The sequence below is a fragment of the Podarcis erhardii genome (genome assembly GCF_964252035.2).
Source record: "Podarcis erhardii genome assembly, chromosome: 11".
NCBI classification, from domain to species: domain Eukaryota; kingdom Metazoa; phylum Chordata; class Lepidosauria; order Squamata; family Lacertidae; genus Podarcis; species Podarcis erhardii.
In genome coordinates this window covers 48,362,915-48,382,983 of record NC_138501.1, presented here as the reverse complement: position 1 = coordinate 48,382,983, position 20,069 = coordinate 48,362,915, and the positions used below count along the sequence as shown (strand labels likewise).

The following is a 20,069-nucleotide window of genomic DNA, read 5'->3' as shown; positions in this document are numbered from 1 at the left end:
GCTGAAGGCTGAATGAGATTAGGACCACCCAAGAGGTGTCAAGCCTCTTGAGACTTTCTGAGTAAGGATTCCTTAAAACTAAGCTAGGGAAATGGGGGACTGGAGATTTATGTATGAGCCTAACAGGGATTATGGACACCTGCATCTTTTTGTCTCAATAAATTTAGGGGCTTCGTTTGCTGTCTTTAATAGAAACTCAGATTGAAAGCGAAGCTTCCTAGACTCCTAGAACAATCCTCTGCAATGCAGGAATCCAGCTGAAGAATCCCTGGCAGATGGCCCTCCAAACCTCTGAAGGAGAAGAGCCCACCATCTCCCAGGGTAGCCCATTCCACTGTCAAAGAGCTCCTGCCATCATAAAGTTCTTCCTAATGGTTCATCTCATAACTTGGATCCATTGGTTGGGGGTCCATCTTCCTTGTGACTGCCCTTTAGATATATTTTTTATTATTATTTTTATAAATCATTTTTATTGATTTTCCAATAAAAAACATCCAATTGAATGTCCACTCATAATACTTTAATTAAAATAAAAAAGATCAATCTCTACTTCTTACAATAAAAAAGATCAAATTACAGTGGTGCCTCGCAAGACGAAAATAATTCGTTCTGCGAGCCTCTTCGTCTTGCGAAGCAACCCTATTAGCGGCTTAGCGGATTAGCGCTATTAGCGGCTTAGCGGCTATTAGTGGCTTAGCGGCTTAGAAAAAGGGGGGGGAGCGAACAAACTCGCAAGACTCACAAGACGTTTTCGTCTTGCGAAGCAAGCCCATAGGGAAATTCGTCTTGCGAAGCACCTCGAAAAACAGAAAACCCTTTAGTCTAGCGGGTTTTTCGTCTTGCGAGGCATTCGTCTTGCGGGGCACCACTGTATAGTCCAAATTATATTTATTAATTTCTTGGGGCTCCCCACGGTCTGGATCTCTGGAGCATAGCTCCACATCTTAGTCCTGCTTCTCCTGTTGTTTCCATATTTTCCACATCTCGAATTATGAAGCGTTAAAATCGAGCCCTTCACATATTTAAAATGGTCACTGCACCTGTTGGGCAGAATCAAGACGGTTATATGCCCTGCTTTACTTTACTTGAAAAAACCCTGTATTTGAAGGAATGTCTGGAATGAGTCTGATTTATGTATTAAAGAACCCTGAGAAGTGAAAGCAGGCATGTGTGTGTGCCGGTTTGTCAACTCCAGGGGGTCGAGGTATCTTCAGCCCCCTCCATTTTTGTTTGAAGGGCGTCTGGCCCCCTCAATGTTGAGGGGCCAGGCATGAGTGCTCGGCCTCCTCCAGAGGATGTGATGTCATGGAAGGCAAACTGGCCTATCAGGAGATGCTGAGGGGACTGGCACGGCCTGGCAGAAGGTCACACCAGCCTGTGCAATGTTGGTTGACACGTGCGACATCACATGTTACACACATGACATCATCCCCCACACAGCGCATGCTAGGCTCCCTTAATCCTGTGGGCAGTCTGGCGCCTCTGGTTTGTGTCATGTGGAGATGTCCTGGAAAGGCTGGTCAGACTGTTATGTACTGAAGTTCTCACCCTGGGCCAGCAGGGGGATACTGTAGGTAGTTTTCACTCAGGTCCACATATGCAAATAAGGAATTGAAAGTGACGTTCAGTGATTGGATAGTTACAGAAAGTTGTTACTGTTGCTTTGTAGTTGAGCTCTATATAAGCAGGTTGACTGAACCCTTCAGCCCAGTTCTGTTCTGGCCTGTGAATAAACAAGAACTGTTTGAAGAATCGCCTGATATGTGTTGTCTGATATGTTCACCCACAACTTAACACAGACCAGTAGGAGGAACTGGAGGAACTGGAATCCAAGGCAGGCCCTAGACATTTTGGCTCCTGAGGCGAACCCCAAAATGATGCCTCCCCACCAAGGAATAAGGGGTGGATGAAGAGCGACATGAGAAACAAGGCGGGAAATAATTGGGAAACATTGGGATCTGTTGTCCGAGGTGGCCGTCTCACCTTACCTCATGGGTGGGCCGGCCCAGATGCCCAAGAAATCTTGGTGTTGCTTGGGAAGGAACCTGAAGCAATGAGTCAGACCCTAGAGAGGAGCCCTGTAGGTTGTCAAAAGGGAAAGCCACCTGAGCAATGCCTGTTCCTTCTCTTTCCCCACAGAGCCCAGCCCTCCCTCCTGCCCCTGTTGGCGGGCCTCTGCCCACAAGGGAGGCGTGGAAGGACATGCCAGCATGGTCTTCTTCCCTCTTGCCTTGGTCGCTCAGATGCCAGCACTGGCACAAACAGACGGCTCAAGCCCAACCCACTCGAAGAAGGGCCTGTTTGCTTACCCAGTCCAAAGATGCTTCTCGCATGCCATGCAAAAGCTGTGCCCGCCTTAGAGTTTGTGGCAGAAGTCATAATCCAAGTTCAAGTGTGTTATGTACTGAGTTGAATAGGATCCAAAACGCAGCAGTCTGATTGGTCCTAGAACAATAGGATTCAGAATGCAGCAGTCTGATTGGTCCTAGAACAATAGAATCCAGAATGCAGCAGTCTGAACAATAGTCTAGAACAATAGAATCCAGAATGCAGCAGTCTGATTGGTCCTAGAACAATAGGATTCAGAATGCAGCAGTCTGATTGGTCCTAGAACAATAGGATTCAGAATGCAGCAGTCTGATTGGTCCTAGAACAATAAGATTCAGAATGCAGCAGTCCGATTGGTCCACAGGTGCCACCCAATCCAGCTCCAGGTGGAAGTGAATCCGCAACCTGATTGGCCTACAGGAGAATCCCAGAATTAGCCAATCACGTGGGGCCCATTGTGTAAATAATGTATATAAAGCAGACATTCTGGGGGAACTTCCATTCCTTCTCACCACTATGAGCTGAATAAAGAGCATGAAATCCACTCTCGACTCCGAGTTTATTTCAAAGTGCTTAATCGAGGGTGAGGCAGGATGTTGGTAGTGGGTGCGGGGCTTAAAGTTGGCTATCAGCACGGTGGGCATTGAGTCCTTTGTTGGCGCCTAGGGCATGTGTATGCACAAGGCAGGACCAGGGGCTTGGCACAGACGGTGAACAAAATCCACTGTGCCAGCCCAACCCTTACCGCCACTGCTGGGTGGGTGTGGGGCACAGAGGGTTCACAGGGCTGCGCTGTGCCACCTGCCTGCGTACCCATGCAAGGGGGAGCGTGGTCAACTGATGCGGCCATTGGCGGGCGCACTCCCCAACACTGACCGGATAACCATTCAGTGAGGGGGCAGGGGGTGGGGTGCCAAGGCCAGGCTGGGCTCTGGGGCCCAGAGACTTCTGACGGCAATCAGGGTGGGGATCCAGAGACGACAACATCTATCTCGCCCCACCTCCAAATCATGCGCCCGGGGCTACGGGCCCCCATGCTGCAGCCCTGCATAAGCATTTAAGCAGAAGCTGTACAGCAGACTGAATAGCTTTGCCCCACCGACTATGGTGAGACGTACTGCGTTTCTGTTTGAAGCGAGTCGCTCTTTCACGAGTGTACCCTCTTTCGCACCAGCACTTGTGCACATGACGTGTGAACACGCCTCAGGTTGCGCAGAGCACCTCTGACCGTCCTCCCGCCTTTTCCCTTCCAGGCGCTCCTTTTCAAAGGTCTCAGCATCCTCATGCTACCTCCTGCCGGCACTTCCACCTGGGCCCCCAGCCTCAGATTTCCACAGACTTCCCCCTGCCTCACGCCGTCCAGCCTCACATGGCAACCGCGCACCAGCACGGAGGCCCCCTGCACCCGTCCCTGCCGCCTCTGCCTGCCCTGCCATTCCAGGAAGTGACGGGACCCTCTTTCCTACCTCAGGCCCTTCACCAGCAATACCTCCTCCAGCAGCAGCTCCTCGAGGCCCAGCACCGCAGACTCATGCCTCATCCCAGGTGAGCGAGCATCTCCACCATCAGCCAAGATCATGGATGTGACCAGTTTGGGACATCCTAACAGCCAATGTCTTCTGCATGCTGTTGGACTCTCCTGAGCCCGTTAGCCCCAGCCAACATGGCCAATGGATTGTGCAAGTTGCAGTTCTGCTTTTGCAAAAAAACACACAACAACAAATATCCCTGCATGCAGAAAGCTAGCACATCAGGGACATTATTTCTACTGCAGCCTTCTTCCTGATGCCTTAGCTCTCCATGGCACCCTGCCTCCCCACCAGGGAAGAATGGGTGAGGGAAGATCTACAGGAAAGAAAGATAGACATTGGGATCTCCTGCCCTGGTGGATATTGCCGCCTGAGGCAGTTGCCTCACCTTGCTTCATGAGTGGGCCGGCCCTGACTACAGCTCCTATCAATCTGTACCATTAACTAAGCTGGCTGGGGTTGTGGTGCCACAAAATCTGGGGACCTAAGGTTGAAGAACACTACCAGGTATTTTAGTCCAATCCCCTGCCAAGGCAGGAAACCCACGGCTGATGCATCCTTTGTTCCCCTCAAAAACCTTTAGCAAAGGTGGGTGGATTTCAAAGGCTGTAAGTTAAATCAGTGGAGGATGGGCTTATCAATGGCTGCCTTCCATAATAACAAAGAATTTCTAGTTTTACAGCTGACACCCAATTTGTGTCATTCCCACTCCCCACCCACATAGGGCAGCATCCCCCAAATGGTCAACTGATATTTGTTTTTAATTTATTTTTGCTTTTGAGTTGCTTTTAACGTTTCATGATTTTATTGTTTGGTTTTATATTTTTATGTTATTGCAAATCCCTGCAAAATATATATATATATTTATGATACAGTGATATATAAATATTTCTATAAAGAAATTAAATAAATAAACATAAGCATGCAGCACCCTGCCCTTTCCCTGCTTCTGTGGGCTGAAGTGGTACCATCTTAAAAAAAGAAACTTTACTACTTAATTCTGGTACATAGCAGGTCTGGGAGGAACTTGTTGCCCTCCAGATACTGATGAACTCTCATCAGCTACAGTCAGTATGGAAAGATGGGAGATGTTCTCCAACAACATCTGGAGGGCCATAGGTTCCTCATCCCTGGCCTAAAATCTCGAAACTCTATGCACAGCAACAGTATACATAAAATGGGGTCAAACCACGAGGTGTCTGTCTCTAGAGCAGTGGTTCCCAATCTTTTTTTTTTGGCCATGCCCCACCTAAGCACCTCTAAAATCCTGATGCCCTCCACCCCTGTAAAAATATAATTCTTATTATTCAAAAAGTGAACTCCTACTCACGTAGAGGAAGCCTGAAAGGTCATTAACTTGGTCTAAACAAGCTTTCAAATTGCCCCCTTTAAAAATCAAATTGCCCCCCTGTGGGGTATGTGCCTCACATTGGGAACCACGGCTCTAGAGTGTCCCTGCTTGGCCAACCTTGAAACCACTGTCTCACTCGAGTACCGGGACCTTCTGTGTAAGCAAATCATATGTATTGCAGCCTCCCCCAACCTTCAAATGTTGTCAGACTACAACTCCAGTATCCCCAGCCAGCATGGCACAATGGTCAGGGTTGCTGGATGCTGTAGTCCGGAACGTTGGGAAAACACTAGCTTGCGAAAAGCTGTCGTTAATACTTTGTCCAATCTGTGAATACACTCTATTGACTCGAATGCTTTGTTCTGCAGGTCACCATTAAGCTCTGTGCAGGCAACTGATCCAGGGTGAGTGAAGATGCGTGTGCATGCACGTGTGCATGTGTGAGTTGGTGAGGTGGGCAAGGAAGTGTGACTAAATCTGCAGGCACAGCCCTGTTTGCATTCAGTATACTCAGAACATCAGAAGAGATGGACCAGCCATGCATTTTGCCTTCTGCTGTTTATGCAGGAACTCACTGCAAGCTCAGTTAATGGTATAGCATCCCACTGAGCTTTGAATATAGGCTTGTGCATGCTTGACAGCCCTCCATTTCGCAGGGTTTCTGAGGGCATGGTCAGAGCCAGTGTTCACACCACTGGGTTTGTTTTCACAGGCTGAATGTGTGTAGCTCATGAACGATGGGGAAAGGCAATAGCTCAATAGTAGAGTGCATGCTTATCATGCAGAAGATCACATGTTCAATTCTGGACATCTCCGGTTATTTATTTTTTTAAATCCAGAAGCATAGCTCTCTCTCCCCTGCTCCCCCCCCCCCCCGGAGAGTCATTGCCAGTCAGAACAGACCAACCTTCACCAACTGTGCTCTAGTTGTTATTGAAACCCATCTCCTACTACCCTAACCAGCCTGGTCAAATTGTAGTCCAAAGGTACCCAGTTGGGGAAGGCTAGAGGGCTAGACAATACAGTCATACCTCATGTTACGTTTGCTTCAGGTTGCGCATTTTCAGGTTGTGTCCCGCGGCAACCTGGAAGTACCGGAAAGGGTTACTTCCGGGTTTTGCCGCTCGCGCATGTGCAGAAGCAGCGAATCGCGACCTGCGCGTGCGCAGACGCAGGTTGCGTTCTTTTCAGGTTGTGAATGGGCCTCCGGAACGGATCCTGTTCGCAACCAGAGGAACCACCATACTGGGCAAGGGAGGCAAGGACGTCAGAATAGGCTGCTGGGTCAGCCCAATGGCTCAGCTAATCCAGCATCTTATTCTCACAGTGGCCAATCAGATGCCTGTGGGAAGCCTGGCAACTGATATGCAGAAGCACACAGTCTAGTTGAAGAGCACAGCCATCATAGCTAGTAGCCATCAATAGCCTTTTTCATGAATTTGCCTTGGCCATAATTGCCTCCCATTGGAGCAAATTCCATGTTTTGACCTGGATGCTTCCTATGACCCTGGTCCCCCAACCCCGTGCATTCACGGACCCTGAATCAGTTGTCTGAACAGGGTTATCAGTGTTGCTTTGGATGCAGGATTCAGAACAGTGGGGGTGGGTGTCAAACACGAGCCTCTTTTGCTCACCTTTCTTCCTCAACCCTGTAGGTGGACTCAGGAGCGTATCTCTGTCCAACCTCATCGGTTACATCCAAGCTTCGAATTTGGCCATCAACTGCAAACTCCTCAACCCATGGGCCCCCAGCCTAGATATTTAGCGGAAGGAACAGACTGGTAAGTCATTCCTTGCTGTGACAACTGGGGTGAAATCAGGTGCGGAGCAAGGTGGGGGCGATGGGTGTGGACCGCCCCGGGTGTCATTACCGAGGTGGGTGACATTTGGCGTGCCGCGCGCCTGCGACTCCCGTCTACCCTGAGCCATCAGGGGAAGGGGATGAGTTGCACCGCATTTCGCTGCTTTGTTTTGACAGCCCTGCGCTGCCTGGCTGCTGGAGGAGGCATGCAGCAGGCTCAGCAACATAGGCCAAACATTCACTAAAAAAGGCTTTTGGTCAATCCTTCCCCCCAACAACTCCTGGCAATGACAATGGGTAGATCACAGCCAGTCATAGAATCATAGAATCATAGAATCATAGAATCATAGAATCATAGAATCATAGAGTTGGAAGAGACCACAAGGGCCATCGAGTCCAACCCCCTGCCAAGCAGGAAACACCATCAGAGCACTCCTGACATATGGTTGTCAAGCCTCTGCTTAAAGACCTCCAAAGAAGGAGACTCCACCACACTCCTTGGCAGCAAATTCCACTGTCAAACAGCTCTTACTGTCAGGAAGTTCTTCCTAATGTTTAGGTGGAATCTTTTTTCTTGTAGTTTGGAACCATTGCTCCGTGTCCGCTTCTCTGGAGCAGCAGAAAACAACCTTTCTCCCTCCTCTATGTGACATCCTTTTATATATTTGAACATGGCTATCATATCACCCCTTAACCTCCTCTTCTCCAGGCTAAAGATGCCCAGCTCCCTTAGCCGTTCCTCATAAGGCATCGTTTCCAGGCCTTTGACCATTTTGGTTGCCCTCCTCTGGACACGTTCCAGTTTGTCAGTGTCCTTCTTGAACTGTGGTGCCCAGAACTGGACACAGTACTCCAGGTGAGGTCTGACCAGAGCAGAATACAGTGGCACTATTACTTCCCTTGATCTAGACACTATACTCCTATTGATGCAGCCCAGATGCAGCCCCCTAGATGCTATACTCCTATTGATGCAGCCCAGTCTTTTTATACTCAGAGTAGATCACAGTCTCTTGGGAGTCCAACTAGATTTCAATGTGTGTGGGAGGGGGGATGACAAGAAATTTCCCCTACCGGGTACCACCTGACCTCGCTACACCACTGGGTGAAATAGAAGTCTTGTGATACCAGTTCCTGTGAGGAACGGTTGAAGGAGCTGGGCATGTGTATAGCATGGAGAATGGAAGACCAATAGGAAACATGATGGCAATGTTCAAATATCTGAAGGGTGTCATGCAACAGTAATTTAGTGGCAAATTCAGAAGTGCAGGATCCCTAAATGAAAGTCACAACAACAACACCCCCTTACAGTCACACCCCCTTCTAAGATCATGCAACTTTCTAAGATAATACAGTGTAATAATAATGATGATGATGATAATAATAATAATAGTAATAGATGCATTACCATAATCAGTGCAAAGCACCATGTATTGCCTTTCAGCAAGATCTATTATTTGCACATACACTGACAAATTATTTGGAGTGCTCGAGTATCTCCGTTTGGAGTGACTTAAGTTGTCATTTTCTTGAAGTTCCATTGTACATGACAGAACTTGCACACCATTGTCTTGAAATGGAAGCACCTTGTGTTCTCAGTGCCCCATAATGCTTAGTTTTAGAGCATCAGAGCTTTCCCTAAATATTCTTCCAGTGTTCCTTCTTTTGAGTTATCCTAGGAGCCAATCCACAGTGGCTGATTCACCTCCTTTTACTCTTAAAAAATACAAAGTCATTTTTTAAGCCTCGGTGACTCAAAAGCTCCCCTTTCATGCTGATTGGGTAGCTATAGGGCTATGGAGACAGGGACCCTGCTGCAGAAATATTACTGAGTCTTGCACCTCTCGTAACCCTCAACCACCACACCTGCAGAAGATGGAGCAGACTAGTTCTGTGTTGTTTCAGATAGCAGAGTGGTTTAACCATCAACCCCTCTTCCCAGGGAACTCTGAGAATTGTAGTTCTGGAAGGGGGAATCTGAGTCTTCTAACAACTCTCAGCACCTATTAACAAACCACAGCTCCCAGAATTCTTTGGCTCTTTAAAGAGTTATCATAGTTCTTTAAATGCATGGTATAAATGTGGCCTTCATGTGGCCTTTGTTCATAGGGAGGAAGATGGGGATAAAAACAGAACTGGCTGACTCCACCTATGGTTGGCTTCTTTTCTTTTCTTTTCTTTTCTTTTCTTTTCTTTTCTTTTCTTTTCTTTTCTTTTCTTTTCTTTTCTTTTCTTTTCTTTTTTTAATAAAAATTTTATTCATTTTTCTTTTTCATTCATTACATACATCTCAAATTCTTAACCTTTACTATATATTCCTCCCTCCCTCCCTCCCTCCCCTCCAAGGCTTCCCCCAACTTCCACTTTTGGTTTGTTTCTCTTTTCGCCCACTTTGCTATCTCTTAACAGAAAAAGTTATTAATAACATAACATCAAACATAAACACATAAAAGTAAACACACCATAATATTTCTCTATCTTCTAAACATTTTCTAATACTAATAATGTGAATGTTTATTTAAATCCTGCCATCCAGTCTATCAACTTTCTTTGTTTCTGCAAGTATGATATAAATGGTTCCCATTCTTTTTCAAAATCGCTGTTGTCTTTTTCTCTTAGTCTGTCTGTCATTTTTGCCAGTTCTACATAGTTCATCAACTTCTCTTGCCATTGTTCCTAAGTTGGTATTTCTCCAGTCTTCCAATTTTGTGCAATCAACATTCTTGCTGCTGTAGTGGCATCCATAAATAAAGTCCTATTTTCTTTCGGCCTAAAATACCTAGTAAGAAGGCTTCTGGTTTTTTTACAGAAGTTATTTTCAACATTTTCTTCAATTTATTATATATCATTTCCCAATAGGCTTTTTACCTTTTTACACTCCCACCACATATGATAGAACGTACCTTCTGTTTCATATCTCCAACACTCTTTCTTTCCATTTTTATACATTTTTTGCCAGTTTAACCGGTGACAGATACCATCTGTACATCATTTTCATATAGTTCTCTCTCAGCTTCTTTCTTTCTTTCTTTCTTTCTTTCTTTCTTTCTTTCTTTCTTTTCTTCCCTACCAGTCCCAACGGGCATCAGACACCACTGGGAGGGAGAGGAGGGAAAGACTATTGGCACACCTTTTACACTAATTTGAGCTTGTTTTGCACAGGATCTCAGAGTCCTTTCCACATACAGGACCACATGCAGATTCTGTGGAAAAGGCCAACAAGCAGAGAAGTTTGATGTTCAGTGCAGAATATCAACATCCTGTTTTAATTTACATATTTTTCACTCCATAAGACGCACCTGACCATAAGATGCACCTAGTTTTTAGAGGAGGAAAGGGTGAAAGCTCCATTTTTGGGGGGATCAGCTCACAGTTGTGCAGCTTCTGTTGCAAAGGGGGAAAAGCCCTGGTTTTTTTGAGGATCAGCTCAAAGTTGTTGAGCTTACTTTGCAAAGGGAAAAAATCCTGTTTTTATGGGGTTCAACTCACAGTTCTGCAGCTTCTTTAGGAAAGGAAAGGGAGCCATTTCTACAGTTTCCAGACAGATAATCTAATCAGCCAGTCACATGTTGCTGGGGAAACAATCAGCCTCCGTCTGCAGAACATTCAACAATGGAGGTCTGGGCAAGGGGGCAGGGCCAGAAAGGGAGCCTGCGATCGACCACACATTCACTCCATAAGACGCACAGACATTTCCCCTTACTCTTTAGGAGGAAAAAAGTGCGTCTTATGGAGCGAAAAATACGGTAACAATCGCACCCTACTTTTTACATTTAATTGCCTATGCTGTTTTCTCTTTCTCTTGACCACCGGTGCTTTGAAACTCCACAGGGTTAATGTATATACCAACCAAACTCTGTACTATTTGGATGAGTCACCATGCCTCCGGGCTCATGTTCCTTCTATCCGGTGAAAGATATAAAAACAGCATTAGCCATTGGGTTTGAACTCAAAGTTGGGAAGGGGGTGGTGGAATTGGAGACTTTTTATAAAAAACGTTGCACAACGCCTGAAAGCGATTCGTATTTCTGCACCCTTCCAGGGATCTCAGCGTTGATGCTGGCCTAACTCACAACCAGTTCCAGGTCAGGCCAGTTCCACAACATTATCAGCATTACTTAGCGACACAACGAATGCAGCATTTCCCCCGGAACACGTCCTCAACGCAGATGGTAAGCGAAGCGAGAGTTGCTGGGCGTCACTTGAAGCCTGGCTTAGACTAACAGCATGGTAACCAGAACCTGGTGATGGAGCACATTATGTGCGTGGAGAAAGCCCCAAATACTATCCCTAGCATTTCCAGCTCTAGTGTGCTGGTCCCGAGGGTTAACCATGCGGCGAGGTCCGAGTCCAGTCCGAGGTTGAGGGTGTGGTATGGAGACTGTCTGTCAAAGCTGAAGCAGGGTCCAAGGCAGGGAGTTGGGTGAGGTCAGGAACTCTGGCAGAAGAGCAGGACAAGGTGCAGGCAGGAACAGGCTACCAACAATGTTGCTCCCGCAACCTGGGACTGGGGCTAGCTGGCTTTTATCTTCCCCGAGGTGTAGGGCGGCCCCTGTTCACAGGTGACTCGCCTCTCCTGGCCTGGAAGCGAGCACTCCTCCTGCAGGAACTTAGTTCCCTCTGCCTCTCTGCCCTGGACCTCTGCAGCTCAGGAGAGGCTGGAGGGTTACTGGACCCAGAGGCAACCTCAGCTTCCTCTGATGGGGCTGAGAGTGGAGCACCTTCAGGCAATGGGTCCTCCATCACCTCAGGAGCCAGAGCAGACTCAGCTGGTGCCTGCACCTGAGGACCCAGCACAGGTGAGGACCCTTCAGGCTCAAGCCCCAGCCCCGGCTCAGCTGGTTCTGGAGGCGGGGACTCCTGTGCAGGCTGGGATTCCTCAGGTTCAGCCTCCGAGTCTGAATCCAAGGCCATCACATCAAGGCTCATTTGATCCTTGAGAGCCATTGTCAGTCAGCTTAGGCAATACCAGCCTATAAGGGCCAGTGGTCTGACTCTGCTTAAGGGAGCTTAATGAGTCCACGTCTGTTCTTGGACTGCTTGAATGAATGATGCTTCCCAGCTTGGAAATACAAAACTCGGCAGCTCATAGGGCTAGCATCTGAATGTTCTTACCCAGCTCAGATTTCTGCCTCTCTCCTGCCCAAATCCTCTCACCCAATCTTCTCTTTTTGTTGCTTTGGTAATAGAGTTGGGATGGCAGGATATACCACCCCATCTCTCCCCTCCCCCCTCTGTGAGCAGCCTGGCATGCAAGATTGGGCTGTTCACAACGCTCATCTCTGAGTTCTTCTCTGGCTCAGATTTTAATCTGTGCTGGAGAAGTACTGTAGTTTTCGCTCTATAAGACGCACCTGACCATAAGACGCACCTAGTTTTAGAGGAGGAGAACAAGAAAGAAAAAAACCTCTCCCTCTCTGCTCAGCGCCTCTCCAGCAAAGCAGGAGGAGAAACGGAAGGGGCTCTGTTTCTCCTCCCGCTTCGCTGAAGGGGCACTCTGCAGCTTTCCCTCTCTGCGCAGCACCCCTTCAGCGAAGCAGCAGGAGAAACGGAGCCCCTTCCATTTCTCCTCCTGCTTCGCTGAAGGGGCACTGCGCAGAGAGGGAAAGCTGCGCAGCACCTCTCCAGCGAAGCGAAGCCAGGAGAACAAGAGGGATCGGTGCGCACCGATCCCTCTTGCTCTCCTGGCTTCAGCGAAAGCTGCGCAGCCTGCATTCGCTCCATAAGACGCACACACATTTCCCCTTACTTTTTAGGAGGGGAAAAGTATGTCATATAGAGTGAAAAATACGGTAGTCAACGTCTCTCTCCTACCCACCTCCCTTGTGGGGGTGCCCTGTCCCCTCTTTCCATCTCTGGCACTGGGCATGCACCAATGCTTGGGAACTAAGCTACAGTAGTGTTGGGAAACATAGTTTCCTCAGTGCTACTGACGCATTCCCATGCGGAAAATGCTCCGTGCCTTAAAAACCAGCATATCAGGAAAAAGTCTATGCCAGAACCCTTCTTCCTGACATGTTAGTTTTCTATGCGGAGGTGACAGGAACATTTAATCATGTGATTTCTCCATCTGCCATTTGGAGTGGAACAGTCCAGGGATAGTTTTACGACACAATCTGCCGTCTGTGTAGACCGGGCCTGAGTCACTGTCTGGGGGAAGGCAGTCAAAATACAGGCGTCTATCATTCCTGTCAGCTGATTGCTAGTTAGGAGCCGGCACTGTGGGAGGCAATTCTTTCTGAATGGATAATCCGACAGCTTTAACAGAAATGATTGCTACAGCTGGTTGGGTTCTTTTACACAAGTGCTTGAAGAACAACTTGCATCGCTGACTGCAGAATTGTACCCTAATAATCTGAAATAATGTTGGGTGCTCCATTCTAGCAGATAATCTTCCTTTGAATTTCAAAGGCCATTAAGCCTTATTTTGAATACTAGTACTACTAGCAAACTCTTACTTACTTACTTACCTACTTACTTACTTACTTATTTTGCACAATGCCTCACAGGTTGTTCATGAAATTAGAAACTACCCATATCCTCAGCTTCAGCTACTTGCTCTTCAGGGACTGAATCCAAACAGACACACGTCTGCTGTGAGGGAAAGTTACGAAGTAAGTTCTCGCAGCTGGAATGACCCTCTGGACCCTTCCCCCTGCAGGTTCTGTATCCGTTTATTCGTTCAGCCGCTATGGCCTTACTCTCATGTAACAGTAAGCCATAAACATGGCCGGCCCTATGATGAAGCAGAGTGAGGCAGCTGCCTCAGGTGACAGACGGTGGGGTGTGGGGAATGGCCAGAGCTGTGAGTCCCCCATGGCTGCCCTGTACCCTCTAGATTAGCCCGATGCCCTCAAGTAAAGCGGTAGACGTGTCCTTTCACCAGTATTGGAGTAAAATTCAACTCCCAGTCCAATTAGCTTCTGTATGTGCTTTCGGGGTTGGGCGCCATCTTGTCCTTTGCCTCAGGCAGCAAAATGTTTTGAGTGGGCTCTGCCAATAAATGACGGCTTATTGCAAACGAGTCGTATGCTGATGTGCACTGCTGAATCACATCCACCCCCCTCTTTCCTGTGTAATGCTGGGAAGACACAAGTCAGAGTTAGTTGCAAATCAGCACTTGTGATTTGCTTGCTCAAAGCAAGCCACAGGCAAAAGCTCAGGTTTGTTCTTGGCTCCCAATATGTTTCCGAGCACAATTCAAAGTGTTGGTGTTGACCTTTAAAGCCCTAAACGGCCTTGGTCCAGTATACCTGGAGGAGCATCTCCACCCCCATCATTCTGCCCGGACACTGAGGTCCAGTTCCAAGGGCCTTCTGGTGGTTCCCTCATTGTGAGAAGCCAAGTTATAGGGAACCAGGCACAGTGGCGTAGCGTGGGTTGTCAGCACTCGGGGCAAGGCAAGTAATTTGCGCCCCCTAACCCATGGATTTGCGCCCCCTAACCCGTGGATTTGCGCCCCCTAACCCTAACCCCCAGATGTTGTGCCTGGTGCGGCTGGCCCCCCTGCACCCCCCCACGCTACGCCACTGACCAGGCAGAGGGCCTTCTCAGTAGTGGCGCCCGCCCTATGGAACGCCCTCCCATCAGATGTCAAAGAGATAAACAACTGCCTGACATTTAGAAGACATCTGAAGGCAGCCCTCTTTAGGGAAGCTTTTAATGTGTGACATTTTGATGTATTTTTAATCTTTGTTGGAAGCTGCCCAAAGTGGCTGGGGAAACCCAGCCAGATGGGTGGGGTACAAATAAATTATTATTATTACTATTATTACTATTATTATTATTATTATTATTATTATTATTATTATTATTATTATTATTATTATATCTCCTGGTTTGGTTTTTTTGGGGGTCAAATGCCAAAATGGGCACGATCAAATTATAAAAGTGGGCATGGAGAGAACTGCCACTCTTTACTTCTGCCTTCCCAAAGGCTTTGCAGCCAGCTATTTGACACTATTTTGAAAAGTATTAGTAATTGGTTATTAAGTTTGGTTTTTGAAAAGCTTTAAAAATTAAATGGCCAATTTGAGGGGGAATTTGGAGAGCCCCTCCCTCACAGTATCACAGGGTCAGTCAAGAAGAATAATAATAATATAATATTAATAATAATTTATTATTTATACCCCACCCATCTGACTGGATTTCCCCAGCCATTCTGGGCGGATTCCAACAGAATATTAAAATACAATAGTCTATTAAACATTAAAAGCTTCCCTAAACAGGGCTGCCTTCAGATGTATAGAGAGAGAGAGAGAGAGGGAGGGAGGGGAGGGACAGGGCAGAGAGAAAGATTTGGAGGGGCTTTGGGGCAATAAAACCTTTTTGGCATTACAGTATCACAGCAAGGGATCTAGAAGAGCAGTCAGTATTACACACACACACACACACACACACACACACACACACACCCCTGATGCAAAAAATACTGAGTGAGATAAGACCAATTGTTTGACTTCATATCAGTCAAACTTCCTGTATATTCCCATTTTGAAAGTCATTTTATTTCCTGTGACTTTAAAAATAAACCCGATTAAAAGACAACCTTCTTTGGGCCAGTAAGGGGCAGGGAAAGGGTGGGGAGATGAGGACTCTTGATCTGCCATCTCAGATGGCTAACAGGTGGCTCTTTGAAAGGTCTCCTGTTCATTCCTTTCTCTTTCCTCCCTCTTTTCAGGAGCTTTTGCAACTGGAAGACAGGCTAGGCAGTGTGAACAGGGGGGCCGTCCAGAACACCATTGAACGGTTCACTTTCCCACACAAATACAAGAAGGTAAGAGTCGGAAGAACATCTCACCCCACCAGAATTGACACAGGCGCTGACCATTCTTGGAGGCAAGGCTGATGCTGGCTACAACTTTTTTAATTGCAAAAGTAGATGAAATTTGCAGGCATAACGGCCGCCTTACTATCACTGGATTAAGCTTGACAAATCGTAGGCAGATAACAACCAGGTTGTTGTTTTTTCATACAGGGCATCTTCAAAAATTGATTACTATTTTTAAAAAAGACAATCAACTTTTCATTTTAAGAATGAATGAACAGATGTGGATGCAACACAATCTTTGCCCTCTATGAATTTGCCTAAAATCGGTGGCTACCACAACTTGTGGTAATAAATTGTAAGCATGTAAAAACAAGTACTGCCAAACGCTTTCATGCTGGATGACTCTGAATTATAATATTCTGAAGGAAAGAGACTAAAATGTATTTTTCTGCCTACTTTATCTGCATCATCTATTTGTTCTGCGGGTTCATATGTACAAATCTGGGCTGCTTGGAAAGGAATAGTAGTGGTAGTAGTAGTAGTAATGACAATAATTAATTTTAAGTATTCACATAAACTCCTGCACTGACTGGTATTTTGTTATCAATGGGTCTTAATGGAGGCCTCAGCTTCCGAGAGAACCAGTGATGTCTTTGACATGTTACCTGTGTATGACCTTAAAACTCTTTGCTCCAGGTGACAGGTTGTGTCACACACATCCATCAACCTCTCTTTCCCACGGAGACAGGCAGAGTGCTAACTAGATTCAGCATCCATAGATTTTTCAACAGGGCAGGTTTCCCTAAACTGAATGTGCCCAGTGAGGGCATTGGTTAACCAGGCATCCCCAACCTTTGGCCCTCCAGATGTTTCAGACTACAATTCCCATCATTCCTGACCACTGGTCCTGTTAGCTAGGGATCATGGGAGTTGTAGGCCAAAACATCTGGAGGGCCATGGGTTGGGGAGGCCTGGGGTTAAGCTCTTTGCCATCTAAATCCCCACCCGCTCCTGAAGGCCTTTAGGCGGCCATCTTGTGTAATGCTGTGATCTTTCATTGACCTTCTTGACAGAGGAGACCGCAGGAAATCAAAGCAGTAAAGGAAGATGGGGAGGAGTCGGACACCGATGAGAAATGCACAATCTGTCTCTCGATGCTCGAAGACGGAGAGGACGTGAGGTATAACTATTCTCCAAAGGGATTCTGAGTGAAATCTTTCTTATGCTCCTTCTCCATCAACCTCACCCCACCTCAGAGTTTCATCACTTTCATTCTTTGCTTGCTGGTCTGGGTTTCTATCGCAAACTCCCCCTCCACCACACAGATATATATATATTGCCTTTGAGCAAATCAAGACGTCGGTCCTCATGAACTAAACAGCCAGAGGTTTGTAACTAGGGCTGCTGATGGGGTTGTCTAAGGCCTTATAGCACCCCAGGGCTTCTCTCTCATCTGAAGGCAGCCCTGTTTAGGGAAGCTTTTAATGTTTAATAGGTTATTGTATTTTAGTGTTCTGTTGGAAGCCGCCCAGAGTGGCTGGAGAAACCCAGCCAGATGGGCGGGGTATAAATAATAAATTATTATTATTATTATACCTCAAAGAACCACCCGCCTCCAATTCTGTATCCATTTTAAGAAGCCGGTTCCAGGTTTAAAGGAATGGGATTTGTCTTGTATCAGTGGGCACCTGACTACCTTACCCGGTGACAGGAACAAGTGCTGGAGAGCCGCCATTTTCATTTCCCACATTTCCCCTGGACACAACACCACTCCTATGCATTGTGGGGAAAACAGACAGTAGTCCTTGACTAGAGCACCAGTTTCAAGGAGGGGGACGCGGGTGGTGCTGTGGTCTAAACCACTGAGCCGCTTGGGCTTGCTGATCAGAAGGTGGGCGGTTTGAATCCCTGTGATGGGGTGAGCTCCAGTTGCTCTGTCCCAGCTCCTGCCAACCTAGCAGTTTGAAAGCATGCCACTACAAGTAGATAAAAAGGTACCACTGCGGCGGGAAGCTAAACGGCGTTTCCATGCGCTGCTCTGGTTTCCACCACGGTGTTCCATTGCACCAGAAGCAGTTTAGTCCTGCTGGCCACATGCCCCGGAAAGGTGTCTGTGGACAAACACCGGCTCCCTCGGCCTGAAAGAGAGATGAGTGCCACAACCCCGTAGTTGCCTTTGACTGGACTTAAGCGTCCAGGGGTCCTTTAAAGGTAAAGGGACCCCTGACCATTAGGTCCAGTCGTGGCCGACCCTGGGGTTGCAGTGCTCATCTCGCTTTATTGGCCGAGGGAGCCGGCATACAGCTCCCAGGTCAGCATGACTAAGCCGCTTCTGGTGAACCAGAGCAGCGCACGGAACCGCCATTTACCTTCCCGCCGGAGCGGAATCTATTTATCTACTTGCATTTGACGTGCTTTCGAACTGCTAGGCTGGCAGGAGCAGGGACCGAGCAACAGGAGCTCACCCCGTCGTGGGGATTCGAACTGCCGACCTTCTGATCAGCAAGTCCTAGACACAGTGGTTTAACCCACAGCGCCACCCGCGTCCTTTAAGGAGGAGCTTAGGGCAGGCATCAGCAGTGGGCCTCAGCCATTGTGCTGAGGCCCCAGCCGTTGCACAAAGGTCCTGCATGATGGTGCCAGGCTCAGTCTTGACCTCTTGCCCAGATAACAAACCTTCTGTTTTCCAGGCGTTTACCTTGTATGCATCTGTTTCACCAAGTGTGTGTGGACCAGTGGCTCGCGACCAGCAAGAAATGCCCTATCTGCCGAGTGGACATTGAAACACAGCTCGGGTCCGACAGCTGAGAGGAGAATCACCTGTGGGGATCTGTCCTCTTTTCCTTTCCTTTTCTTGGTCCTTCCTGGGGCGTCGCAGCCCCTTTTCAGCAAAAGTTTTGCCTTTCTGAGCCATTTGATTTTGTGTGTGTGTGTGAAGAAAGCCTGCAAGCACATTCGCAGATTATTTTAAAAATTTTTTTTAAATTAAATTAATTTTTAAAAAGAAGAAGAAGAGGAAGACGAAAATGAGGAAGACAGAAAAGATGATGATGATGAAGAAGAAGAAGAAGAGTTGGTGGTTTATAATATCTAGAGGTAGGAGGAGATCCGGGCCACCTTGTTGACTGCGAAGCATGGGTATGCGCAGCTAGAAAGCCGGCGGGAAGAGTTAGTTGTGGGAAGGACGGTACATAATGTTCCTAGTTATGGCCTCTCAATCCTGCTTCTCAAAAGGATTGTATATAATATACCTCTTGAATAAGTAGAAACACATTAGGGGTTCTTTAGCTATTTCTATGGATGGCTTCCAGAGCATGTACGCTTAAAGAAATGTCGTCTTTTTGATGCCCTGTCATCTTGTGGTGGATCTGTTGCTATTAACCTAATCTGCACCAAGCATCGCATTGGGGCTTTTGTTATCTTTTCGTTTTTCCATAAGGTTCCTTACTTTGGTGCCTGGCTGAAACATTATTGGGGGTGGGGGAGGGAATGGGGGACACAAAGACACAAGAGTAAAGTTCTTTTCTTGCTTGGGTGAAAACAGGAAGGAAAAAGAATCCTGTTTATGCTGGAAAAAAACCCCAAAAGAAATATATATATATATATTTCTTTTCCCTTAGCATTTGACTCGGGAAAAGATTGCGGTGAGGTAGGAAATTAAAGAAAATGAGGGAAATTGGAAATTGGAAGGAAATTTGGGGGTTGGGAGAAAAGAGCGGCGGGAAACTGTCTTTCCTGCTTATCTGCTGGTGCTGGACATGATACTTAGGGCACAAGCCCAGGATGAATTTCACTTCCGTCTACTGGATCTGAATGATGGGTCTCCCAAGGAAGAATTAGAACATCTCTCCACAAGCCTCAGGCTTAGCCTACTTCTCCATATTATTAATTTCTACATATTATTAATTTGACACTCTCCCTTTTGGAGCAATGGAACCATTTTCTGCCTCTTTTAAAAGCAACATGGCAGCCATTTGATTGTCAGTAGGCAATTTGCTTTTGGGGAGCAGTGACAAGGTGACTTTTAACCCTGGAGGGCTCCTTGGGCTCTATATCTTGTGACTGGTAGGAGGAAGTGATCTTCATCTGGTCTTGTGCATGAGTTGGATAGATGGTTTAAGCTCCTAGTTTTGCTAGTAGAATACACTGTCTTTGGTAACTGGTCGGGGTGAGTCTGAAAGGCCACAGGAAATAGATTCTGCCATCTCTTGGCAACACAATAAGCACAAGCCCTGCTCTCCAAAGCATGGAGAACGGGGCCTAAAGACCACATCTTGCCTGTTCTACCTTAAA

The 20,069-nt window shown here is 47.1% G+C and overlaps 1 protein-coding gene across 2 annotated transcripts in view; it reads left to right on the top strand.

Moving 5' to 3' along the window:
• Window positions 1-18,750, top strand: part of ARK2C (arkadia (RNF111) C-terminal like ring finger ubiquitin ligase 2C) — an 83,687-nt gene extending 64,937 nt beyond the window's left edge. The window contains exons 2-9 of one of the 2 annotated variants that reach the window (XM_081881626.1): window positions 3,582-3,873; window positions 5,577-5,612; window positions 6,864-6,989; window positions 11,049-11,178; window positions 13,516-13,620; window positions 15,687-15,782; window positions 16,850-16,956; window positions 18,467-18,750. In XM_081881626.1, coding sequence (XP_081737752.1) covers window positions 3,582-3,873; window positions 5,577-5,612; window positions 6,864-6,989; window positions 11,049-11,178; window positions 13,516-13,620; window positions 15,687-15,782; window positions 16,850-16,956; window positions 18,467-18,584 — 1,010 coding nt within the window. In that variant the 3' untranslated portion in view covers window positions 18,585-18,750. The remainder of the gene's footprint in view (window positions 1-3,581; window positions 3,874-5,576; window positions 5,613-6,863; window positions 6,990-11,048; window positions 11,179-13,515; window positions 13,621-15,686; window positions 15,783-16,849; window positions 16,957-18,466) is intronic. The other variant, XM_081881627.1, reaches the window with a different exon arrangement.
• The last annotated feature ends 1,319 nt before the right edge of the window (window positions 18,751-20,069 follow it).